Genomic DNA, 26,993 nt, shown 5'->3' on the forward strand with positions numbered 1-26,993 from the left:
TCTCTTTGTTGTGTCTTTATCTGATTATAGGGTTAGGATGGCCTCATAAAAAGAGTTTGGAAGTCTTCCCCCATCTTGGATTTTTTGGAAGAGTCTGAGAAAAATAGGGCTTACCTCTTCCTTAAATGTTTTGTAAAATTCTCCTATGAGATCATCCAATCCAGGGCTTTTGTGTGCCAGGAGTTTTTGCAATAAGCTTCAAGTTCACCAGCTCTTACACTCTGTTCAGGCTTTCCCCTTCTTCTTCATTCAGTTTTGGGAGATTACATGTTTCTCAAAATCTGCCCATTTCACCCAGGTTTTCAACTTTCTTGGCATATAGTTAGTTGTTCATACGAATTTCTTACAATCCTTTGCATTTGTGTGCTCTCAGTTGTCATTTCTCCTCTTTCATTTCTGATTTTATTTATTTGGGTCCTTTCCCTTTTTTCTTGTTGAGTCTGTTTAAAGGTTTGTCTATTTTGTTTATGTTTGCAAAGAACCAGCTCTTGGGTTTATTGATCCGTTGCATTGTTCTTTTAGTTTCTGTGTCATTTAATTTTGCTCTGATTTTGATTATTTCCTTCCTTCTACTCGTTCTCAGCTTTGTTGGTTGTTGTTCCTCCAGTTCTTGTAGATGTAGGGTTAGGTCGTTTAGTTGAAATGTTTCTATGTTTCTTACATAGGCCTGTAATGCTATGAACTTCCCTCTCAGAACTGCCTTCTCTATGTCCCATAAGTTTTAGACTGTTCTCTGTTCATTTTCATTCTTTCCAGAAACTTTTTGATTTCTTCCCTGATCACATTATTAACTCATTCATTGTCTAATAAAATGCCAGTCAGTCTCCATGAGTTGGAGTGTTTTTCAGTTTTTTCCTTGAGGTTGATTTCTGGTTTCAAGCCCTTGTGATCCAAAAACGTGCTTGATATGATTTCAATCTTCTTGAATTTGTTAAGGCTTGCTTTGTGTCCTATCATGTAGTCTCTCCTTGAAAATGTTCCATGTGCCTTTGAAAAGAATGTGTATTTGCTTCTTTGGAATGAAAGATCTTTATATAGCAGTTCAATCCATTTGATCTAATACATCATTCAGTTCCACAATCTTCTTGTTGATGTTTTGTTTGGAAGATCTGTCCATTCTTCACAGTGGGGTGTTCAAACTGTACTACTATAAATGTCTTGCTGTCTATATCTTTCTTGAAGTCCTCTGAGATTTTTCTTCTATATTTGGGTGCTCCTGTGTTGGGTACATGTATCACATTGATGTTTATCTCCCTCTTTCTCTCCCTCACATCCCCACTCTCTAAAAATAAATAAATCTTTAAAACAAAACAGAACAAAACAAAACAAAAACAGGTTCTCCAGCTGCAGGGCAACCTTGGGTCCACTGGGGCCTCTGCCTTGGTCAGATGGCCTTCACAGGGGAAACCCATGCTCAGTGAAAGGAGTCAAACAGACAGAGACCAAGCTGGACAGCATTTATGTGTGGAGCCTGAAACTCCCCACACAACCACACATGCACAGAACGGCCTGGCGGCGTTTGCAGCAGAAGACAGCACCAGGGCCAATGGCAGGTTCTGTGGGCTGACCCAGGGGACTGGCGCCCGTCCTGCCCACCAGGGGGCTCAGGCCTCGGCCAGCTGCTGCAGCACACACAGGGCCCCATACAGGGCAGACAGGGGCTTCTTGGCTCCCAGGTCCCAGGTTGACCTGGGGCTATGCAGCTCCATCTTCAGGCCACACTCTTCCAGCAGGTCATAGGTTATGGCCAAATCGTCCCCCTGCAGGGGGGCGAGGAACTCGGGTTTGAGGGTGAAGGGAATGCTCCAAGGGTATTTGAAGTTGGGCTCCAGGATGCTCCTCACCTTAAAGAAACAGGATCAGCTGTTACAGGTCAGCCTTGAGGTCAGGAAGGGGGAACCTTCAGTCCCAGGAGCCAGGGGTCATGCAGGACAACTACAAGGGCAGGAGCTCTGGAGTCACGTCCTGGCCCTGTCTTGTGATCGGTGTGACCAAGGACATGTTATTGGAACTCCTTGAGCCCTGGGTCCTCAGCTGCTAGAGAGTGACACTAACATCTACGCTGCAGAATGGTGGTGTTTGGGATAGCATATGTGGGTGCTTCTGTGTGCCATGTGTGTATGGGTATGCATGTGTCATGCATGCATATCTACCTCTATGTCCATACGTGGAGACAGAGAGCACACAATGTGCAAATGGTAACCATGTGCATAAAGCAGGGGTGTAACCCAGACACCCTGAGCTCCCCAGCCCTGTATCCTATATGGCTCTTTGAGAACTGGTGGGGGCTCTGCAGGGGTTGTCATGGAAACAGAGACCTTCCCCAGGCAGACTCCTGACCACAGGGCCTGCTCCCAGAGGGAGATGCAGCCCAGGTTTCCTGGTGGCCACACTGGGACTTCATCTCCTTCCGAGCAGAAACCTGATTTATCTCTCTCTCCTCAGAATCATTCTCATCTCCAGTTCCCTCACCCTCCTCCCAGGACGCTGGCCCCTGGGGATTTCTCACCAGATCCCGCTGCTGGGAGAGGATCTTCTTCTCCATGGATGGGGCCAGCAGACAGTGTTGCATGTCACTCAGCGCTGCGGACAGGGGACATTTGGGGAAAGACAGTCAGATATTCCTTTCCCCCTAGTGAGGCGAACTCTAAGGCAGAGGAATAAGACTCCTTAGACTTGGAGGTCAAGTTCCCTGCCCTGGGAAGGCCTCCTTTGGCTCTTGGGATGGTCTCCAGGATGCTCCCTGACATGGTCCAGAGCGGGGGATTCTGTGGCTGCAGCCTGGGATCATCCACCCTCAGTGGTACACGGGATGAACCTGGGCTGCTCTTTCTAGCTCTTTCTGTGTCATGTGGCAAGTTTCCCACACTAGGCCCTGCTGACCTTGGACAGAAGTGTGAGGTGAGGGTGAAAAATCATAACATTTCAAGGGTTTTGAAGAAATGGCAGCCCTTCTGGGGTCTCTGGGAGACCAACCTTGTGACCCCCCACAATGTCCTTCCAAATCACTCTTACCCATGATGGCTTCAAGCAGGTAAAGGATGAGGTGCTGTGAGCCATTCCATGCATAGCTGGGGTCCTTTTGCAGTTCATTTAGGATGGTGCCACCAGGGCCATCCAAATGACCCTGCAAGGGTTCCTGTGCAAGCTATAGGAGACAGGGATTATTAATGAGGATGACAATACCATGTAATTTTGCCTGCAAATGCTGTGTTTATAAGTGAGTAACCAAGGAGCAGGGTAATGGCTCCATAGAGCCCCTGAACACTGAGCACTGTCACTCAGTGTGGGCTGCACTCCCTGGCCCTGCTCACTGGGGACAGAGCCGTGGTCCCCAGTCTCAGACATCCCCTCAGCCCCCTGAGATGACTCCCATTCTTGTTTCCCCATGTATCTCAGCAGTCGGATCTCTGAAACGTCCCCCATTTACAAGTCTAATCAGCCTCGGTAGCAGTGGGACCCCTCACCGTGTCCAAGAGGTCCTGGAGGGGCTCTCGGTCCCCCAGCATGTCCAGAATGTTGGAGAACACAACGTCCTTGAAGTCCTTTGAGAGCTGGCCTACTATGCTTACTTCCCGGGAAACCTCCTGTTGTAGGTGCTTGAAATCTGTCCTCGGACAACAAGAAAACAAAGACAACTCTTAGATGAGAACAGTCCTTTCCCATCACCATAAGCAAAATTCTTCTCCCCTTTAAGCGGCTGGCCCCAAGCATCTCTGAGGGTGGCATGTGTGCTCCGTGATGGAGCTGCCATAAGAGGCCAGAGGGATGGAAAATCTCAGCTGAAATGAGGTGGGGGGGTAAATGCAGGGAGGGGAGAAGAGGGTTCTGGAAAGGGGTCATGGGAAGAAGAAGAAACTGAGCAGGCTCTGAAATACCTAGCAGTGTGAATTTATGGATATAAAGTGCTTGGTACTGCATGCAATTGTGCTGTACCTCTAGGTCTATAAAGAATTAACCAAGGGGTGGATGTCGGGGGTTTTCTGCCTCTGCTACGACACCTGAGGCTGCCTCCAGGTGCACTTTTGGAGTGAGAAATCACTGGAGTGAAAGCGTCAGGGAGGCAGGATTCCTGTTTGGTTCACTGCCCAAGCCCCAGGGCTCAGAATAACAACACCCAAGAAGTCCTCCATAAAAGTTTCCTGTAAGAACAAAGAAGGAAGGAAGGAAGGAAGGAAGGAAGGAAGGAAGGAAGGAAGGAAGGAAGGAAGGAAGGAGTTAATTAACAGGGCTGACCAAAGTGTAAATATAGAAGTAAAGTTCAGTTTTCTGAGTTGCAGGGGCACCTCCGATTTGGGTTCTGAGCTTTGCAGTTTCCTGCCCAGCAGGCCTTGTATTCCCTCTTAGTAAACACTCACCAGTCAAGGGAGGCTCCTGTATTCTTTCTAGAAAGAGAAAGGCAAGTGGTCATCTCCCTTCCTCACCCCCCAAATGTGCTCTAGAGACACTTCTGCGGGATCTTTCCTCCACTGCCCCCTCCCTCTTGCTTAAACTCTCCCTGCCCCATCCCTCAGCCTCCCCACCCTCCCTGGCCCTTCCCACCCCACAGAAACACGGCCAGGCTCCAGGGCCATGGTGGAAAAGGCAGGGACTCATGGTCCTGCTCCCCAGAGGAGTACAAATAGGACCCTCCCCAACCCCAGCAAACACACACTCACGTATTGGTTCGATGAAACATACTCTGCTGCCTAGAAGAGAAATTAAATTCCCCACCCAAGAGTTACTTTCTGCCGACTCTCCCTTTCTCTCCTTCTACCACCTACTCCCCAGCCTCCTTTTCCCATCCTCCCTGCCCTTTCCTGGGAGAGCCTGAGCCAGATTGCCCAGGTGAGGAAGGCAAGGGCAATCGTGTGGAGTTTCAGTTGGGCAAAATGGGGCCTCGTGGGGGGACCACATTATACTTTCCTTGTACTAAAGTCATGCTTTTTCCATACAACTTGGATTGAAAGTATATTTCTAGAAAGAGAAAAATAAGTGATCACTCACAACAGCTGGGTCTCCATTTCCCCCAACACATATACTCACTCACAAACACTCAACCCAGGTCCTCAGAGGATATAGGCGGCCGTTCCTGTCACCAGATTCCTGTGTCTAAGTGACAGCAGGTGTGGGAGGACATGGTAGAAGAGCCTGGCTGGGGAAGGTTTGCCTGTGGGCGTGTTGGGGCTGAGCCCCCAGCAGGGTTTTTATAGGGTCCAAAGGGGGTCAGGGGGTCACGGGCTCAGCAGGGCCTGAGGCCTAAGCAGAGAACCTGCCAAACAACGCACCTGGAAAGGTCTTCTCTTCATCTTCTGCAGAGTGAAGAATGTCTGGGTGGGAAGAAGCCAGGTCAGCAGAGGCGGGGTTTCCCTGCTGGAGTCTCTCACATCCACACCCCTGCAGCCCCCACACTTCCAACTCCAGGCCAGGGGTGGCAGCTTTTTTCAGTGTGACCTGGGGACCCCTTGCATCAGAATCACCTGGGATGCTTATGGAAACTCAGGGTCCCTGCCCTCACTCTGTTATCTTCAGAATCCGTCCCTCTAAAGGGGAAGCTACAACCTGCCTTATCAATAAGCACCTGGGTGGTGGGTGTCAGCTCTGGTCTCCCATTCCACCGGGAACAGAAACTGACTTCCTTCCTGCTGCCCTTCATCTCACTCTCCCGAAGGGCCCCCCTCACAAGTCTACTCCCCAGTCAGGCCCGCTACCTGGCCGATGTCACAGAGAAACATTCAAAGTTCTGAAACCTGCCCAACAATCAGGTTGATGTGCCTGACAGGGAGCAGGAGCCCATGAAGGAAGGAGCAGAAACAGTCACGCTAAAGGAGACCCCATAGATCACGGTGGGGCGGCATCCAGGGAGAGAGGAGCTCCAAGGAGGGGATGATGGAGTGTGTGCTCCCTGGTAACAACATGGAGTGAGTTCGCCGGAGGGCAGGCTGCAGCGGGTGGAGGGGTGGACCCCAGGGAGGGAGGGGGCAGAGTGTGGAAGATTCTGTAGGCAAGTTGGCTGTGAGGACACACTTGGGTGAGGAGGCTTCTGAGATGGCAGGGACCCATCTTGCTGCCAGGTCATGGGAAGGTCCAGGTGAATGGAGAGAGGGAAGACACATTTGGGTCGCCACTTCCTCAGACACTGATCTCTACCAGCCCTGGAGAGAAGGTCTCACTTTCATTCACAGGATAGATGGGAGACAGAGGAATTGTGATTTCCTCCAAAGCTACACAGCAAGCGCCATGGCAAATTATTGGACAGTGCTGCACATTATTTTCCTCTCTGATTTGTTATGAGGATGAAATTACTTCACGGAAGTGCAAGGGTTACTGCACTGAGCCCTTAAGTGGTAATTGTAGAAACAGGCAAGTGCCACGCGCCCCCTAGTGGGCAGGACATGGCTTGCAGGCACCGCTGTGAGGTCAGCCTTCGGGTCCCACCCCATTTACTTCACACTTGTCAGCACTCACACAGCATGGATTTGAAGACGGAGTTGAGCCACTGACCCCAAAGATTGGAGAGTTTTCCCTCATTCTGTCTGTGACCACTGGTAGGAGGTTAGTGCCAGCAGGACCCTCCCTTAGCCAAATGTTATACTGAGGCTTCTACAGGGAACTGTGTGTGTGTGTGTGTGTGTGTGTGAGAGAGAGAGAGAGAGAGATGGAACATGTTTGTTATGTGTGGTGAGGGCACCCCTTGACCTCCGAGGAGCTGGACCCCAGCTGTATCAGGCTGACCTCTACCTGGGACTCAGCATTAGGGCGGGGAGGGGCCAAGGACCCTGAGCTGGTTGTGGTTATAGCACCCTAACTCCCCTCTGGTTTGTAGGTACTTCTTCATGAAAGTTGTTCTCCTGCATGGAGTCAGAACCCCAAGTGTGTGTGTTGGGGAACTGTGCATTTTGAGGCTCCTGAGGAGGGAGAAATGTCGATACAACTCTTCATTATGCGGTCAGGGCACTACATCCACAGATTTGTTCCTGATTGGGCCACTATCTATGGGCTTCCCTGTGAGGGCAGAGGTAACCTGGGAGGGCTCTGTGGCTCCCCCAGGTGAGCTGCTGAGAGTGGTGGGACCTTCAGTGGAGGTGGTTAGAATCACGCTCTGCCCAGTGCCAAACACACCCTGGTGCTGGGCACCCGATTACACCCTCCCACGTAGGATACTGTCTCTCTACATGCCCAGAGCAACATTTCAGTGGGTCTCTGCTTGCAGGTGCTGTGCGTGGTGACAATGTGTGTGCCCTGGACAGCTGAGGGATGCTGCTGCTCTCTCTGAACAGGCAGGGAAGCCACAGTTGCCTGACGATGGTTTGTCCCTCCTCGTTTCTCTCCCCAGGAGAAGCAGACTCCCGCTCCCCTCCTGCCTCCCTCAGCCCCTGCTTACCCCAGCTGTTCCCCAGGAACACCAGCTGCTTCCTCTTATAGGCCAACACCGAGCCCTCTGGCACAGTATGCGTCTTCTTGCTCACTTTCAGAGCCCCGCCCCCTCCTTCAACCTGGGGACAGAAACCAGGCATAATAACACCGTCAAACATGTGTTTGGTCTCAAAAGTCAATACATCGAGAAAGCTCATGAGAAAGGAATGAGCAGCCCCTGTTCTCACCCTCCCTACTCCTGATTTCCAGTGTCTGCTCTTTCTTCCTTGCTTCATTCCATACTTACCTTGAGATCCCTCAATTTCATGTTGATACTGAAATGAATTGATTGATTTCTGATTCAGTATAGCTAGTCACTTCCTCTGTTTCATGATGAGGGTTTTGTTTTCCTACTCTTTATAAGAGCTGAAGCAACTGATAAAAGGGAAACACCACCTCCAGCCTCTCGTGGGCTTCCATGCAGGGCAAGGGAGATACCCAGCTCCTGCTCACTCTAGCGGTCCCATCATGTCTAAGCAGGAGAGACCACTGAAAAGTTCTTGTGAGTCCACAGCCCAGGGCTCAGGCTCACTAAAAATAAACCTAGGACCTATTGATGGGACTACAGAATTTTCCCTCCTCACATATCACAATATCAGTAAAGGCTGATTAACCAGAGTTCCTTTCATCATGTGTATCATATCCAACATTCAACGAGAAAATTACAAGGCATATTCAAAGGTAACAAACAACTGTTTGAAGAGACAGAGCAGGCTGAGAATCAGACTCATTTATAGTATTGATCTTGGAATTATTAGACAGGGAATTTTAAACCTCTGTCATTAATTTGCTAAAAGGTCCCATGGAAAATATAGACAAAATGCAAGTACAGATGAGTAGGTAAGCAGAAAGATGGAATCCTAAGGAAAAAAAATAAAAAATAAATTCTAGAGAGATAAAAAATACCGTAACAGTAATAAAAAATGTCTTTGATTGGCTCATTAGTAGACTGGACACAAGTGAGAGAAAAACTTCTGCACTCGAAGATGTATTGATAGAAATCTCAAAACAAAAAAGCAAAGAGAAAAATGACTAGAAAAAATGGAGCATAATATCCAAGAACTGTGGGATAACTACAAAAGTTGTAACATATGTGTAATGAAAATGTTAGGACAAGAAAGAGAGAACAGAACAGAAAAAATATCTGAAGCAATAATAACTGAGGATTTCACCAAATTAATGTCAGTCACCAAACCACAGATCCAGGAAGTTCAGAGAATTCCAAGCAAGATAAATAAAAATAAAAATAAAAATAAAAATAAAAATGAATTAAAAAATCTTATAAATTCAAACTGCAGAAAATCACAAGTAAAGAAAACATTAAAAGTCAGAGGATATTGAAAGAAGTCAGATACTTCTTGTCTGCTGTTGTTTTCTTTTTTTCTTGTTTGCTTTATGAATCTGCACCTTGTTCAACAGGGACATGACAATAAGTTATTTGAGGACACAAGCAAGACTCCGCATCTTGCTATAAAACCAACATGGGTTTTAGTTATACAAAAAAGAATAAACTTATTTGAATTTTGTAAACTTTTTTATTATTATGTAGCTCTTCTATTTGATTTCTATTGTGGTAAAAACAAACAAACAAACAAAAAACATAATATCTTCCCCATTTTTAAGTGGACAGTACAGTATGGTGTTTTCATGTTTATTTGTCTTGAATATTTTCTGACCTCCCTTGTGGTACCTTCTCTGACGCACTGGGGGTTCGAGAGTGTATATCTTAATGCCCATATATTTGTCAATATGCTCTGTTTCCTCCTGTTATCAATCTCTAGTTTCACTCCATTGTGGCCAGAAAGGACACCTGGTGTAACGTCAGTCTTCTTAGCCTGGTAAGACTGATGGGGAGGCCTCACATGTGAGTGATGCTGCAGAATGTTCCGTGTGTGCTCGGGTAGAATGTGTGTGATACTCTGCTGTGTGTTCTTATGTGTCTGTTACAGAATATGCTTCAATGGGTCTGTATGATGCTCTGCAGGTCCTCTGTTTCCTTGTGGATCTTTCATCTGATCGACCAAATCAAAGTGGCTGCAGCCACAAACCAGGAGAGATGTGAAAACTATTTAACAACATCATGGCCCATGGCCAACCTTTAGAGCTGTGCTGGCTCTGAACAGGTGTCACAAGTCAGTTTTTTCCTTGAGTTTCTAAGTCTTCTAAGTGAAGAACAACTACACATAATATATGTAATGTCTAAAAGCACACTATAACACTCACAAACTATATGATGAATGAACTTGTTCATATAATTTAAAGTACTACCATTGATTATTGAGAGTGAGTCAGTTATACAAATCCTACAAGGGTACTTATGTCTCACCCCTTCTACCAGTCCTTCTCAGGACGTCATGGCTTTTAGGGAGGTTTACTGTTAGCATAAAACTTTACATGTGGGTAGTGCAGCAGACACCCCTTTAGGCGTGCCATAATGCATCACTTACCCAAAGCAAATGTAACGCCACATAATTAAACCTACATCTGATTTTGTTAATGGGTGAACCCATCTCATACCTTGAATAAAGGATTCCTCTTGAACAAGAATTTTCCTGAGACATTCACACCACTGTGATCCTCCAACACACAACTCTCACGCAGTTCTACGATGTCAGTCACAACATACAGATTCATCTCTGTTCTCCGGCATTGCTTCAGAAATGATGGCTCTGGGTCCATCACTTTCCTGGGGCAGGGGGAGGAGGAGAGGGTCAGAGTGGGAAGAGATGCCTTCCTGGGTTACCCTGGGTTAGTGTCATCATCAGGACCTGGAAGGGGTACAGGGACTTTGGACTTTGACAGATGTTCCCTCCCTGGGAAGAAAGATATTGACATATGGGTTAAGTTACTAAGGAACACAAAACATCTTCTTTGCTATACAGGATGGATTGTGCCACCACTTCCTTAAGAGGATGTGGGAAGGAGAGTATCCGACATTTTGTGAAAGGCATCTACCTTTCCAAGATCATATGGGTCTTGTTAGAGGGTAGATTACACATATCCATTGTGCCAGGGCCTCTCACCTGGGGAGCTGGAAGTAGACAGGTGCACATGGTTGACAAGAGCCCTACGTCAAAGCTGAGAACACACGGTCACCATCATCCAGAAGCACAATCAGCGTGGGAGGGGGAGCAGACTGATAAATATGATGAAGTGTGGAAGATTCTGGATGATTACCCACAACCAGCACATGGGGGTGTTTATAGATGAACTGTCCTTGGTCAGTGGCTGGTAGGGCAGACTTGAAGATACAGGTGTGGGCAGGGGACATGACAGCTTTGAAGTCCTGAACACAGATTTCATCTCCATTGCAGCTCTGAGACTCAGCTCTGGTTCTTCTTAAGGCCCTACCAGGGTAGGCCCCCTGGATGACAGCTGAGTGCAACTCGAGAGACCCTTAAATTGCTTCTCAGTGGAGGAGGTCATGAGCCTCCAGTGTGGATTTTCCCATTGCCCTATGGGAGGAATTCACGCCCCTTTTGGGGGTATCCAAACTCCTTACTGTGTCTCTAAGAGGTTGTGTCATCTCACACATTTACTTACCTGCAAACCTATTTTTGTCACCTTCATCCTGGTTGGCTGAGGCCCCACCTCACTGACTTCCCACTGCTCTAAAATGCCAAGTTCTGTCCTGCCCTGTCCCAGGGCTTCGAACCCTCATCTGGACCACTTACCTCCTGCTCTTTGCTTCTTTCAGTCTTCAGGTCTGAGGTCAGTGTTTGCTCCACAGAGAGACCTAAATAAATTCCCTTCTGCCCAATCCTTTTCTCACAAAATCCTTTTAACCTTAGAGCACCCAGCACAATCTATAACTACCTCTAAATGAAACACATTATGTATCCCACATACATTTATTAAAATTATCTAATTGCCTTCCTTTCCACATTTCAGATTTTGTCATCAGGCTTATTTCTTTTTCTTGGGGCTAGACAATAAAATGTGTCCCTAAAATTGCGGCCTCTTTAGCTGCTGAAAGCAATTCATAACCTCTGATGAGACATAGTAAGGGGTTTGGATAGCCCCCAAAGGGATCTGAATTCCCCCCCCCCACAGGGCAACAGGAAAATCCACACTGGAAACTCATGACCTCCTCCATTGAAAAACAAACTAAGCAAACAAGCAGAACAAAAACATAATCATAGGTATGGTGATCATTTGGAAGGCTATCAGTTGGGAGCAGAAAAGGAGAGAATGGGGACAAGGTGCAGGGACTAAGAAGTACAAATTAGAACATACAAAATAAACAGGAATGTTAAGAACAGTATAGGAAACGGTGTAGTCAAAGAACTTATATGCATGAGCCATGGACATGAACTAAGGGAGGGGATTGCTGGAGAGAATTGAGGGTATCAGGTGAAGGGGAGCAAAAGGGAGAAATTTGAGACAATTGTAATATAAAAATGAATAAAATAGCCATGGCTGTTGTGGCTTAATGAATTGAGTGTCAGCCTGTGAACCAAAGAGTCACTGGTTTGATTCCCAGCCAGGACACATGCCTGGGTCACGTCAGGTTCCTGGCAGGGGGAAGCACAAAAGGCAACCACACATTGATGTTTCTCTCCCTCTCTTTCTCTCTCCCTTCCTCTCTCTATAATAAATAAATACTTATCTTTTTTAAAAAGAAAAGAAAAATGAATAAAATATATTTAAAAATTAAAATTTTTTTAAAGTCTTACAAGACACCAGAAATACATGAATTGTGCCATGCCCTGTCAAAGTAAGTTTTATTCTCTAAATAGCCTGTGACTTTCAACTAGTTGCTTACTTCAGTAATTTTTCACATTGATACAAAGGCGATTTAAATTGAAATTTCTGAGGTATAAAGTTGGAACTTCTGGCCAAGATGGAGAGGTATGTAGATATATTTTGCCTCCTCGAACAATCAAAAGAAGGGCAACAACAAATTTAAAAACAAAAAAAATAACCACAACTGCCAGGAAATCAAAATGTAGGGAAGTCTGACAACCAAGGAGTTAAAGAAGAAACACTCATTTAGACTGGCAGAAGGGGCAGAGATGGGCAGAGGATGCATGCCAAGGCAGCTGCTACAGGACCAGGTGAGTGAGGCAGAAACTGGCAGAGTGTGTGGTTCCACATTTGTGTGTGGATGGACCAGGAGGAACAACTGGGGAGCAAGTCAGACTGCCCAACCCAGGGTTCCAGTAAGGGGAAATAACGCCTCAAAACTTCTGACTGTAAAACCCAGTGGGGGTTGAGGCGGCGGGAGAAACTCCCAGACTCATAGGAGAGTTCAATGGAGAGACCCACAAGGTCCTAGAATGTACACAAACCCACCCAACTGGGTATCAGCAACAGAGGGGCCCAATTTGCTTCTGGGTAGGAGAGAAGTGACTGAAAGCCTGCTGAGAGCTGAGCAAGTGGCATTGTTCCCTCTCTGACCCCTCTCCCACATAGAGCACCACAGTGCAGTTTGCCCCAAGCTGGCTAATACATAAGACTCCACCCCTTACAAGTAACAGTAACACTGAGACAAAAAAAATAGGGCCCAAAAGAAAGAACAGATCAAAGATCCAAAAATACAACTAAGCAATGAAGAGGTAGTCAACCTACCAGATGCAAAATTCAAAACACTGGGGATTCAGGATGCTCACAGAAATGTTGGAGTATGATCACAAAATAGAGGGAAAAGTGAAGACTATGCAAAGTAAAATAAAGAAAAATACACAGGGAACCAACAGTGAAGGGAAGGAAACAGGAATCAAATCCAAATCAGTGATTTGGAATATAAGGAAGAAATAAACATTCAACCAGAACAGAATGAAGAAACAAGAATTCAAAAAAATGAGGAGAGGCTTAGAACCTCTGGGACAACATTAAACATTCCAACATCTGAATCATAGGGGTGCCAGAAGGAGAAGAGGAAGAACAAGAAATTGAAAGCTTATTTGAAAAAATAATGAAGGAGAATTTCTCCAATCTGGCAAAGGAAATAGACTTCCAGGAACTCCAGGGAGCTCAAGAGTCCCAAAGAAGCTGGATCTAAAAAACCACATGCCAAGGCAGTCATAATTACATTACCCAAAATTAAAGATAAGGAGAGAATCTTAAAAGCAGCAAGAGAAAAGGAGACAGTTACCTACAAAGGAGTTCCCATTAGACTACCAGCTGATTTCTGAAAAGAAACCTTGCAGGCAAGAAGGGGCTGGAAAGAAATATTTGAAGTCATGAAAGACAAAGACCTACATCCAAGATTTCTCTATCCAGCAAAGCTATCATTTAGAATGGAAGGGCAGATAAAGTGCTTCCCAGATAAGGTCAAGTCAAAAGAGTTCATAGTCACCAAGCCCTTATTATATGAAATGTTAAAGGGACTTATCTAAGAAAAAATGACCAAAAATATGAACAATAAAATGACAACAAACTCACAATTATCAACAACTGAACAAAGAAAAGAAAAACAGAAATAAAACAAACTAAGCAAACAACTAGAACAGGAACAAAATCATGGAAATGGAGATCACATGGAGGGTTATCAATGGGGAGAGGAAGAGGGAAAAACGGTACAGGGAATAAGAAGTATAAATGTAGGTACAAAATAGACAGGGGGAGGTTAAGAACAGTATAAGAAATGGAGTAGAAGCCAAAGAACTTATGTGTATGACCCATGGACATGAACTAAGGGGAGGAGGGTTTGCTGGAGGCAAAGGGAGTGCCGGGGGAGGAGAGCAAAGGAGGAAAAATGGGGACAATTGTAATATTATAATCAACAAAATGTATTTAAAAAATAAAGTTTAAAAATGCAACAAAAAAATAAAAGGTATAAACTCTTAAATTCCTTATTAAGCCCTAGGAGATTATGGAAGGTCGATCTTTTACCCCTGGCACCAAGTTAAATCACACCCTAGGACACTGAGGCATATGGACTTTATTTAACAAAGAGTCAGAGCCTTTGTCTCATTTAAATTAATACTTTGATAACTTATATTTTAAGGCTTATTTTCTCACTGACTGCATGTCCCCCTACCTCCCTAATTGTATTTCATTTTAGGAAGGCCTTTTTATCTGTCTTGTCCTTAGTCTATTCTCTCCACAAAATAGGATCAAGATAGACAATTGCAGGGTTAATAAATACTTATCAGATAACTGACACCCGTTAGTCAAGTGAGTGAATGTAAGCACACCCAAGAAGAACAGCAGAGCCTGGGATGCCAGTTTCTTCATTCTGAGCCCCAGGGAAAAAATCTATTGACGCCTCCGGAGGAGGGCACCGTTTGGGGCCGTTGACCAGACCCTTCCCCTCCCGTGGCCTCACCACTTCTGAAGGTCTGTCCAGGTTTCATATGGGGTGCTAACAATCTTATAATCCAGGGAGGATCCTTGGCACGCTGTAGTCTCCTCTGAGACACTCGCATCTGCCCCAGCGTTCACACTCGCACCCGCGTGCTGACTCCAGCCAACAGTGTAACTGAAGAGGGCTGTCACTTCCACAGCAGCATCTGCAAACAGACAAGGAGGCCTGAGGGTGAGCCAGCAGTCCACTCTGGAACAGCTGGGAAACGGAATGGAAATGGAATGACTGACTCCTAGCCTGCCCCAACTCGCCTACCCAACTAAATCTCTCAACTGAGAAGCTGACTCATCAGTAATGAATATGTTGAGTTTAAATTACTCCTGAGGACAAACATTTGAATGCACTCAGGGGCTGGGATGATGTCCTAACCGGAAGGAATGATGGCATCCCTTGCACCCAGGGCAAGGAGACCCACAGCATCATCTTTCCCGGCACAGCGTCAGGCCCAGGAGGCAGCTCACAACACAGAACATGTTTGGGATTTGGACCGAGACAGACTGGGTCTGAGTCCCAGTCCTACCAGTTCCCAGCTCTGTAACCTGGAGCAGATTATTCTCTAAGCTTTCATTTACTGCTGTGTACAATGGGGATCATGTTCCTGACTCAAGAGGCTGCTCTCAGTATCAAATGAACCTGGGTCATAATTAGAAAGTTCTCAGATACTATCAGTTCCTTGCTCCTTGCTCATAGGCGAGGCCGACCCTGTGTGGGCGTCTCAGCAGGACTTGGCGTGCTACACCCTCTCCTCTGCACCCTTGTTTCACATTCCTCCCCTCCTAGGCCCCTGGCTGACAATACCTGGGACCACAACACTTGGTTCGAGGATGTCCAGGAGGGAGATGTCAACTGGAACATCAGGTAGTTGCCAAAACATTGAGCGAGCCTTCTTCCTCCGTATTAGAGAAAACCGACGTATTTTGTTGGCATTCATGACGCCTGTGACAGGCCTGAGATCTTTGTCTCCAATCTCTTTGACCAGTTTCCTGGCAGTTTTCTCAAACATGGAGGGCATGTTGCTAGGAGCAGCAAGGGATAGAAGGAAGGCAGCAAGATTAGGTGAGTCTCACAGATGAATTAAATGAGTCTTCATGTGTCATTCAGAGGGAGTTCACAGTGACTTGGCTATTTCATAGACCTTTGTCACATCTACACAGTGACATAGCATGCATGCAAGGGGCCCCCATGTAGCCCGAACAGGCTCTGGGTCTTCCCTGGACAACTGTCCAGCAGGATGATCATTAGTGACCAGAGATGAGACACCGAGCCAGGGGTCCCTGCCAGGTCAAGGACCAGCGAGCCCTTGCTTAGTGTACTGTAAGTGACAAAGGGGAGGTAAATTTCCCTCCAAAATTAAATTACCCACTTTGCTAAGCCACTACAGTCCAGAACAAGCCAGCCAAACTGTGTGATTGTTAGTCACCCCCCGAGGACTAATTTTTATGTTTGTGCGAATTTCTTATTTTCAGCCCATGCTTTTTAAGATTTTATATAATCTTGCTGTGACTGAAATGGAGCAAGAATAGCCTTCACAAAGATGGACATAAGATGGTTAAATAAATAGCCCATGATGCCTGGTGTGGCTCAATGGACAAAGCACTGTCTTGTGAACCAAAGGGTCCCTGGTTCAATTCCCAGTCAGGGCATATGCGTGGATGTGGGCCAGGTCCCAGGTGGTGGATGAGAGGAAACCACACATTGATGTTTCTCTCTCCCTTTTTCTCCCTCCCTTCTCCTCTGTCTAAAAATAAATAAATAAAATCTTTAAAAATAAATAGCCAGAAGCCTGCATTGCTGTGCCAAGTGGACCGTGACTCAGCACAACATTATGAACTGCCTCATTTCTCCTAAGCGTCAGGAGCCTGGTGGAGGCGGTCATCCCAACCCGGATGGCACTCCCATTCCGCTTTTAAACACTTTCAGTGTCAGGCAGATGGCAGAACTGGACTTTTCAGCCCTCAGTCCTCCACAGAAACACTGGTTTTGACAACCACCCATGGCCAAGGGCACCTCTGAGGGAGCCCAGAGTCCAGCGGGAGGTCCCGGCACCCGCTCGGAGCACATCCCGGAGGGATGCACTGAAGAGGGGAGCAGAGCCGTGTCCTTTCCCCCCTCACCCCTCCTCCGAGGCAGCACAGTGCTAACCCCTTGGCCCACGAAGTCTCCCATGGGGGAAAGTGAGAGCCCAGTGAGCACCCGGCTCCCCGAGCTGTGCAGGGCACATCAAAGAGGCCTGCTTGTCCTCTGTCCCACCCAAACACGGAGGCAGGTTGGCATGGCTGAAGATGCTGAGGACAGGTAGACAGATGTCCATCGATAGATGTGCAGATAAGAAAGATGTGGTATGTGTGTATACAATAGAACATTACTCAGCCACAAAAGAATAAAATCTTGCCATTTGCAACACTGATGGACCTAGAGGGTATTATGATCAGGGAAATAAGGCAGACACAGAGAAAGACAAATACCATATGCTTTCACTTACATGTGCAATTTAACAAAAGAGAATAAATTAAACAAATCAGAAACAAACACACAGATACGGAGAATGAGCTGACAGTCTCCAACTGGGAGGGGATGAGGGGGGGTGAAAACAGTCACAGATACAGCCCTTAGTCTTGCATGTTGTTGCCCAGGATTCTTCTTTACTAAGGAGAACTTCAGGAAGAGTGCCTACTTTGGGGGCGGGGAGGTGTCCAAGTGAAACCAACCCCAGACTCCTCCATCACGTCACAAACCTACCCTGAACACGTCTGTCTCTGACCTCAGTATCTTCCCTTCTTCCTCATCCCCTGGTTCCCAGTCAGGACTTACCAGCTTGTGAATTGCTTTGTCTTACAGAGAAAGGTTCCAATGAGTAGAGCTCCTCCCAATCTCCAGACCACCTGATGTCAGAAAAAGTCCAGAAAACAGAGAAATGTAACTCTGCTTGTGGTGTTTTTTTTCCACCAGCAGGTCCCTGACTCAATTTTCCGGTGCAGTGTCCTGGAAAGTAAGCATGGGGCTCTCTTCTGAGGAGCTCTCATCTCCCCCAGAAGACCAGGTCTGGAGCTGATCATGCAACCTTACCTCTCAAGTCCTCAGCCAAAGTCCATGGACTGGAATTGGGCAGAACTTATACCTCTGTGAGGCGGTCCCACAGCAGAGTAGAGATCTCTGGAAGCAAAGCATGTCTGTTCCTGACAGGCAGGCTTGTTCAGCCCAACTGGCTGAACAAGTCTGATGTGTGCATTCATTCACAAATGATTGACTATTGGAACAACTTACTTGGCTTCTTTCCAAACTGACTCCCTGACACCTGTGGTTTATAGCCAGGGAGGCTACGCATCCTCCCGTCGGGGAGAAGAGGATGAAACCATTTGCTCTCAAGTGTTCTTGGTCGGAGGAGGTAAGGTCTTGCGCTTCACCAGCTGGCTGTACATTGCTCAGACTATTTCAGCTTGTTTAATTTTCTTGTCTCACTTTTTCTTGTCTCGGTTTCCCCTTCCACTTGCCCAAGAATTTCCCTAGCTTCTTACTATCCTGTCTCCATATGCATCTCACATGCTCTGCATGTAAAATGTAACCACAGATCAGCAAGAAAGATGGAAATAAGCTTCAGGACAAAGGACAGGTACACACAGGACCCTGGTGAAACCCTCTGTACAATCGGAATTGTACAGAGCATGTTCTTCATGCTTCCTGTGGGCCAAGTACTGTGTAGTCCCATCTGATAACAATCTTTAATGATAAAGAAAAGGGATACATTTTAAAAGGCCAGGACAACTTGCCCCAAACCCATTCTCTTTCCAAATACTTCTGAAATCTCTCCAGTAGCCTTATGAAATTAAGGGAAACGCCCACTGGAGAGGAAACTGTAGGCGCAGAAGGGAGAGACTCACCTGCAAGTCTTTTGTGATTTCCCAGAACCGATGCTGAAAATAGCAGCTGACAGTATTGCACAATGCATTTATCTTTTTTTTTCCTTTCAGTGTTCATGGAAGTCGCCACACCTGCCCTTCTTCCCCAGGGGACCCTGAGATCACCACTCCATTTGGGACTGAGCTCACAGCTGTGCTTTCTACCTACCACCAGATAAATGGTTTCCCCAAACTGAATTTACTTTCTGTGCTTTGCATTGTAAAAACAGTACATTTGAAATATAAAATTGTGTGTATACATATACCACTCTGCCACAGGCCAGCATTCCAAGAGCGCTGCCCTGTTCTTGGACATTCTAAAAGCCAAGGAAAAGTAACTCAGCTGTCTAGGCTGAGGTATGTGGGCCCAGGGAAGCCTGAGGGTCTTATTGATTAGGATTCGTTTAAAACAAAGATCATCATAAACAGCTGATGGCTTTACTTTCCCATCTCCTTGTTCTCCACCTCAAAGTACCCTACAACATCCCAGGGGAGGGATATAAATGGGGAAATAAATCTGGAAAAGCCAATGTGCAGCAGCCTGTGCTGAGAACAGCCTCTTGATAGGGAAGAGCGATCTTGGAAAAGCATGAGGAGAAACTGCATGTTCCTTCCTGAAATGTGCAAACAGCACCCATGCCTTCCCTCCTAGGAAACCTCACAGAGGAGTCTTCTAGTTTTGCACGTCACAGGGAAGCTCTCTATCCCTTGCACTAGAGGCCAAGAGTAGGTGATACCGATTTAAGGTTTCAAAGGAGGCTGAGGTGAGGGTGGCCATTGCCTAGCACACGTTATTTTCTTGAAAATTCCCCACTAGTTATCTTTTTAGGGTAGCTCTGTTCTCACAGAGGCCTCTTCTCTCGGGCCCCTCCCTGCCCCTCCTTGCCTCACTCCTGCTTCTCTGTCTCCCCTTCCTCCTGACACATACATAGCAATGTCCTGATTCATTCTGAGTCAGAGACTTAAGAAGTCATGACACAGCGCTATTTCGTAGCTGTTGGCCCTGCGGGCAGCACAGACCAGGATCTGATCCCCGTTCATCACCTCCAGCTCCAACACCCTGCCCCATCCACCCTCAACTCCTGCTTCCTAATTCCTCTTCCTGGAATCTTCCCCCCAAAATAACTAAAGTTCGCTCCCCTCTTGTTTCAGTTTAATTCTTAATTCAAAAGTCACTTCTCAGTGAGGCCTTCATTGTCAAATTGCAACGAATCTCCAGAACTTGCTCATCTTGCAGAACTGAAACTCTCTGCCCACTGAAAACCCCTTTCTCCCTCCACCTCCCCACCCCTGGCAACCACCATTCTACTTTCTGTTTCTAGGAGTTTGACTCCTCGAGATGTCTCATACATGGTTTTTCTTTCTGTGACACACGTGTTCACCTAACATCATGCCCTCAAGGTTTACCCACATTGTAGCATGTGTCAGAATTCCCTCTTTTTAAGGCTGAATAAAATTCCATTGTACGGATGGACCACATTTTGTGTATCCATTCTTTTGGTAATAAACATTTGGGTTGCTTCCATCTTTTGGTTCTTGTGCACAGTGCTGCTATGAATGTGGGTGTATGGTATCTCTTTAAGACCCTGCTATCAGTTTAGACAGACATCCATAGGTGGACTTGCTGGATCTTATGGTAACTCTATGTTTGTGTTTAAGGAATCGTCATCCTGTTTTCCATAGCTGCTGCATCATTTTATGTTTCCACCGCCACCACCGAGTGCAAAGAGTTCCAATTTCTCCACATCCTCACCAACACCTGTTATTTTCTGGATTTTAATTTTTCTGTAGCAACCATCTGAATGTATGAGATGGTATCTTATTGTGGTTTGGATTTGCATTTCCCTAATGGATGTGAAGATATTTTTCATGTGTTTGTTGTCCATCTGTATATCTTTTTGGGGGGGTGGATGTCTATTCAAGTTCTTTGCCCATTTTTAATGGAATTATTTATTGATTATTGGACTTCAAGTGGTTTTTTTGTTTCACATATATTTCATTGATTGAAGCATTTTAAAGTATAGATATCATGACATTTTACCCCCAAATACTCCAGCAGACATCCCTTTAAAAACATTTCCTCATAATCACTATATGTATTATTCTATTTACCAAAATTAAGAATCTAATTCCCAGTCAATAATCATTTCACCCATTAATTTTCAACACACCCTAACCTTCCTTCCTGCCCTCCCATTGGTGATGGCTTTGAGGCTTTCCTGAGCCTTCGAAGCAGCCTCGGTTTGGGGCTGGGGAGACACACAGGCTTTCCATTTACTCCTCAGATGGGGGTTGGGGCTCAGTGGGGCCCAAAATCGAGGTGAGTAGCTGCTGAGATCTGGAACTCACCTTCTGGAAAGGTTCTCTCTTCCTGTCCTCTGTGACGTGAAGAATGCCTGGGTGGGAAGAAGCCCACCCAGGTCAGCAGAGCCGGGGTTACCCCTACTGGAGCCTCTCACATCCCTGCCCCTGCAACTCCCGCCCTTCCCCCTTCCTCCTCCAGGCCAGGGGTGGCAGCGTTTCTCTGGTGGCCTGAGGACCCCTTGCACCAGAATCAGTTGGGATGTTTGTGTAACCCCAGGACCCCTGCCCTCGCTCCGTATTGTCTGAATCAGATTCCCTGAAGGGAAACCTGGAAACTGTATCTTACTATTTTACAGAGAAAATAGGGAAATAGTTTCCCTATAGAGAAATATTTTATCTCAGCTTTACAGAGAAAATGACATCTACATGTAAATTTAAGGTGTGCAGTGTGAGGATCTGATACATGTATGTTTCAAACTGATTACCACAGGTTAGTTAGCACCCCCATCACCTCACATAATTACCATTTATTCTGTGGGGATAACGCTGGAGATCTACACCCGTGGCACCTCGAGTCTACAACACAGCACGGTTAATACTGTCGCCTAGATGGCACTCGGTGCCCCAGCATTGACAACTGGAGGTCTGGACCCTTTTGGCCAACATCTCCCCATTTCCCGCACTCCCCGGCTCATGGCAGCCACCGTTCTACTCTGTTCCACGAGTCTGGCTCTTTATCTTCCACTTGAGTTTATACGGTATCTGTCCTTGACTTGGTTCCCTCAGCACCACGCCCTTGAGTCCCACGCATGCCGTGAACAAGGCGTGGGAGCTGCAGACAGCGCCTGGGGAGGCCACGGCTCTCCTGGGCTGTACCACTGGAGAACGGCTTCACCAGGGACAGAAACTGGCTTCACTCCTGCTGCCCTTCAGCTCGCTCTCCCGCAGGGCCCCTCACGAGCCTACTCCCCCATCCTGCCCGCTGCCTGGCTGATTTCACGTGCACGTAGAGAAACGTTTGAAGTTTGGGAACGTTCCTAACAATCAGATTTAAGGGTTTGACAGGGGACAGGGGCCCAGGAAAGGAGGAGGTGTGGACATAGTCTCATAAAAGGAGACCCCGTAGGTCATGGTGTCGCAGCATCCGGGGAGAGGGGAGCTCCAAGGAGGTACTGGAAAGGCCTTGGTGTTCCGTGCCAATATACTGGAGAACGTGTGTCAACACTCACTCTTGTCCTTTCTGCTGGTGGACGCCACTAAGTAAGCATTGTTGAAGTTCTCTCCTCTGCAGTCGTCATGGCTAAGTCAGAGTCTCCCAAAGAGCCGGAACAGCTACGGAAGCTCTTTATCGGAGGTTTGAGCTTTGAAACAACAGAGGAGAGTCTGAGGAGCCATTCTGAGCAATGGGGAATGCTCACAGGCTGTGTGGTGATGAGAGATGCAAACACCAAGCACTCCAGAGGCTTTGGGTTTGTCACATAGGCCACTGTGGAGGAGGCGGATGCAGCCATGGACGCAAGGCCACACAAGGTGGATGGAAGAGTTCTGGAACCAAAGAGGGCTGTCTCAAGAGAAGATTCTTAAAGACCGGGTGCCCACTTAACTGTGAAAAAGATTTTCATTGGTGGTGTTAAAGAAGACACTGAAGAACATCACCTAAGAGATTATTTTGAACAGTATGGGAAAATTGAAGGGATTGAAATGACTGACCGAGGCAGTGGCAAAAAGAGAGGCTTCACTTTTGTAAACTTTGATGACCATGACTCTGTTGACAAAATTGTCATTCAGAAATCCCATACTGTAAGTGGCCACAACTGTGAAGTAAGGAAAGCCCTATCTAAGCAAGAGATGGCTAGTGCGTCATCCAGCCAAAGAGGTCGAAGTGGTTCTGGAAACTTTGGAGGTGGTCGTGGAGGTGGTTTTGGTTGGAATGACAACTTTGGTCGTGGAGGAAACTTCAGCGGTTGAGGTGGCTTTGGTGGTAGCCGTGCTGGTGGTGGACATGGTGGCAGCGGGGATGGCTATAATGGATTTGGTAATGCCGGAAGCAGCTTTGGTGGTGGCGGAAGCTGCAATGATTTGGGCAACTACAACAATCAATCTTCAAATTTTTGGCCCATGAAAGGAGGAAACTTTGGGGGTAGAAGCTCTGGCCCCTATGGTGGTGGAGGCCAATACTTTGCCGAACCACGAAACCAAGGTGGCTATAGTGGTTCCAGCAGCAGCAGCAGCTATGGCAGTGGCAGAAGGTTTTAATTACTGCCAGGAAACAAAGTTTAGCAGGAGAGGAGAGCCAGAGAAGTGACAGGGAAGCCACAAGTTACAACAGATTTGTGAACTCAGCCAAGCACAGGGCCTAGCTGTGACACAGAAGACATGTTTTAGACAATACTCTTATGAATGGGCAAAAAACTCGAGGACTGTATTTGTGACTAGCTGTGTAACAGGTCATTTTAGTTTCTGTTCTTTGGAAAGTATAAAGCATTCCAACAAAGGGTTTTTAATGTAGTTTTTTTTTCCTTTTTGCACCCATACTGTTGATTGATAAATGTAATAGTCTGATCATGACGCTGAATAAATGTGTCTTTAAAAAAAAAGCACTCACTCTTGCTATGTGGTTGTCTCTGCCCGAACGCCCACTTTGTACACCCAGAAACCACCGCTCTCCCCCACAAAGGCCCCACCTGGCACCACCTCTAGTCCTAGGACACATCTACGTGGGTCCTGGGCAGGTACTCACTGGGCATTAATGACATAAAGATGCACGCGTGAATACGCTCCCTGCAGCTGTGTATCACCACACTGGAGCTCAACTTGTTTTTTTAAAGATTCTTATTTATTTATTTTTAGAGAGGGAAGGGAGGGAGGGAGGGAGAGAAACATCGATGTGCAGTTGCTGGGGGCTGTGGCCTGCAACCCAGGTATGCATCCTGACTGGGAATTGAACCTGTGATGCTTTGGTTCGCAGCCCGAGCTCAATCCACTGAGCTATGCCAGCCAGGGCTGGAGCTCAACTTTTAAAAGAACAGTGTGGCTAGTTTTAGTTGCAAGTAATGCAGGGAATCGCCTGCCAATTTAGAAAACGGGGACTACCACAGAGCAAGTTACAGCAAGTTTCACTCCTCAGTTGTAGGGTCTCTAGCGGGGGAGTTAAAGCTGTGCAGCTTTGCCCCACGGCCTCCCAGACTGGGGATGGTAGTTAGAGCCGTCACCGGGGACGGTGCTGGGGTAAACGGGAAATGACACACGTTTACCGAGGGCACCTGCCACAGGCTACGTGGCTGTTTATTAATAGAGTCAGATGTTGGGATGGACATCGGGCACTTGTGATACTCACGGGACATTACAGCCACCGCGTAGAGGTAGGCAATTTATGAGTGAGGACACACGAGAGTCATCCATAGTCCCACTGAGTTAACCCCAAGTTCACCGGCTCTGAAGTCTGTTTCTGAACTGTTCACACTGCTGCTTCCCACTTGCAGACAGTATACAGGGTGGGCAAAGTCGGTTTGCAGTTGTGAGCAAGTGAATCACAGTTTGTGCTTGTACTATTCATCATTACTTCTTTTCCATACAAACAACTGTAAACCCACTTTTGCCCCACCCTGTATATAAGATGTGTATTTAGAACATGAAATCAAAGTCAGTCATCTGTCCCAAGCCTGTTGCTTTCCTAATGAGGAAAACAGTTTCAAGGAACTGGTGTGGCGTGAGTGTCTGGAGTCCTCACCGCGGAGCTGTGCCCTTCTGTGATCACACCGTACAGGCTTTGCGGTCCCCTCTGTAGGGGATTACTTTATGAGTATTTACGGAATGCTGCATGGTATTTCCACTCAATAGACCTGAGTTCACCTGGCAGGCGTAGCTCAGTGGATTGAACGCAGGCTGTGAACCAAAGCATCTCAGGTTCGATTCCCAGTCAGGGTACATGCCTGGGTTGCAGGCCACGGCCCCCAGTGGGGGCCACGTGAGAGGCGCATTAATGTTTCTCTCTCGCTCTCTTTATCCTTCCCTTCCCCTCTCTAAAAGTAAATAAATAAAATCTTTAAAAAATTAAAAAAAAATAAAAGTTATCTTTAAACAAATAGACCTGGGTTAAACAGGAATGCTTGTTATTCCTGTGACGGGTCTAAGATACTAGGTGCCATCTGAGAAGAGCCTACAATGCTTTTCCATCCCCATCTCTCAAGTGAGAGAACAGGGGTCCGCAGGGAGTCCCGCTCATGCAGGCAGAAAGGGGGTGGTAGTGAGACAATCCCAGCTCTAGCTGGTGGAAGAATCTGGCCACTGTGGACAACTGACGCTGTGAAGGGAGGGGCACAAAGACGGGGGTCTGGGACCATGATTTCAGAGGTAAGAGGGGCCGAGGGGAGGCTGGCCGAGCGAGCAAAGATCTGCCCACACACAGACAAAGTCACACCTCCCCCCGGGTTCTAGCAGGCAGACCCTGCTGGTTAACCCTGGCGCTCTGTCCCGAGGAGCCCGTGGCCAGCTCCACAGTCTGCTCCTCTGTGGGGTGGGCAGACAGTAACAACAGGGGTCAGACGTGGCAGGGGAAAAGACGACTTTTTGTTTTCTTTGGCTATGTGAGTGGCAAAACTAGTCCTAAAATTAATCACCCTTCCTGGCTGTAGAGAGGCCTCCTTTGGTCGCTCTGAGCACCTGCTTCCATCACACAAGGCTCTCAAATCAACTGCTCTTGTCATTAGGGGGGACAGGAAACTCCTTCTGCAAAGGGCTAGGTAGTATTTTCACCTTTGAGCGCCAGGCGGCCGTGGTCACCAGAACTCCATTCTACTATGGTGGCACAACAGTAGCGTAAAACAATATGTAAACACACCAATGAGGCCGTGTTCCAGTAACATTTTATTTATGGACACAAACTTGAATTTCATGACACGCCATGAATAGCCTTCTTTTGATTTTTCAACCTTTTAAAACCAGTTTGGGCAGACTGGCCGGTAGACCAGTCGGCTAACCCTCGGTGCAGAGTTAGGGAGTCTCCCACGCTCCCCAACATGCAGAGCGTGAACTGTGTTAACGGCAAAGGGCACGGCAGGATGGCTCCATTCCGGCTGCATCATTATTACGTTCACCCACCGCACTCAGCATTCACTCGTACTGGTGGCATCTGGGTGCAGGGCAAGATCCTTGGGACCCTGAAGGGAAATCAGCCAGGGCTCTTCCCCCCGGTCCTCAGAGGGTCAGAGAAGATGCCCACAAGGGCAGTTACTTATCGGAGGTGTTGGAAGAGCTACTTGTATTAGATTCTTAGGGCTGCCATAACAAATTACCCCAAGTGGCTGGAAGCACCAGAACTGTCTTTTCTCAGTCCTGGAAGGGGAAATTGGAAGTCAAGGTGCTAGCAGGGATGGTTCCTTCTGGAGGCTGGGGAAGAATCCAGCCCCCGACTGGTGGCTGCCAGCAACCCTTGGTTCCTTGGCTTGTGGGCACGTGGCTCCACCCGCTGCCACCACCTCCAGGTGGCCTCCGCCCTGTGTCTGTCTCCTCTTCTTTCCTTTTCCGAAGAGCTGCTGTTAGAGTACGGCCCGCTCTCACCCCGGACGGTCTCCGCTGGGGATCCTTCATTTCATCTGCAAAAACGCCTTCTCCCAATAAGGACACATTTTCACCTTTGAGCACCATGCGGCCATGGTCACCAGAACTCCATCTTACTATTGTGGCACAAAAGCAGTGTAAAACAATACATAAACCAACCAGTGAGGGGGTGTTCCAGGAACATTTTATTTATGGACACTAGAACTTGAACTTCATGTACTTTACACATGCCACGAATAACCTCCTTTGGCAGGTGGGCATGCCTTTGGGGGGCTCACAATTAACCCCGACAATACTCGCAGAAGGTGCCTAGAAGGATGTGGCTCGTGTCGTCCTGAAGGCTTCCTGAAGGAGGCGGCACGAGCTGGTCCCTCAAAGGTAGGAGTTGTTGTTTCGTCAGATGGACACGAGGGAGGAAGAGGACGGGCTCAGGGGCCTCCAGACCCGAGTTACGGACACGCGGCACCACACGCCACCACGTAAACAGCAAGCGGCAGGTGCTGGCTGGACAGCGGGTGTGAGTGGGG

At 47.3% G+C, this 26,993-nt stretch overlaps 1 protein-coding gene and 1 pseudogene across 1 annotated transcript; one reads left to right on the top strand and one right to left on the bottom strand.

Moving 5' to 3' along the window:
• Window positions 1-1,436: 1,436 nt before the first annotated feature.
• Window positions 1,437-17,767, bottom strand: LOC114514435 (gasdermin-C). Its single transcript, XM_036031680.1, has 12 exons — window positions 17,519-17,767; window positions 15,506-15,723; window positions 14,669-14,852; window positions 9,913-10,081; window positions 7,364-7,475; window positions 5,245-5,309; window positions 4,659-4,752; window positions 4,359-4,385; window positions 3,468-3,607; window positions 3,016-3,148; window positions 2,510-2,583; window positions 1,437-1,844 (listed from the first exon to the last, which is right to left on the bottom strand). The coding sequence occupies exons 2-12, from the start codon at window positions 15,717-15,719 to the stop codon at window positions 1,605-1,607; spliced, it is 1,452 nt and encodes a 483-aa protein (XP_035887573.1). The 5' UTR covers window positions 15,720-15,723; window positions 17,519-17,767; the 3' UTR covers window positions 1,437-1,604.
• Window positions 17,768-22,149: 4,382 nt separating this feature from the next.
• On the top strand, window positions 22,150-23,174 carry LOC114514650 (annotated as a pseudogene).
• Window positions 23,175-26,993: the final 3,819 nt, after the last annotated feature.

The sequence above is a fragment of the Phyllostomus discolor genome, chromosome 7 (assembly GCF_004126475.2).
Source record: "Phyllostomus discolor isolate MPI-MPIP mPhyDis1 chromosome 7, mPhyDis1.pri.v3, whole genome shotgun sequence".
Taxonomy (NCBI): Eukaryota; Metazoa; Chordata; class Mammalia; order Chiroptera; family Phyllostomidae; genus Phyllostomus; species Phyllostomus discolor.

What these genes read in the sequence shown, in the direction of transcription:
- LOC114514435 (XM_036031680.1), bottom strand. Translation starts at nt 15,719, where the DNA reads ATGCCCTCCATGTTTGAGAAAACTGCCAGGAAACTGGTCAAAGAGATT. An exon ending in AGAGGAATCCTTTATTCAAG is followed by an intron (nt 7,476 to 9,912) that starts GTATGAGATGGG and finishes TTCTGTCCCCAG; the next exon opens with GTTGAAGGAGGGGGCGGGGC. An exon ending in TCTCCCAGCAGCGGGATCTG is followed by an intron (nt 1,845 to 2,509) that starts GTGAGAAATCCC and finishes TGTTTCTTTAAG; the next exon opens with GTGAGGAGCATCCTGGAGCC.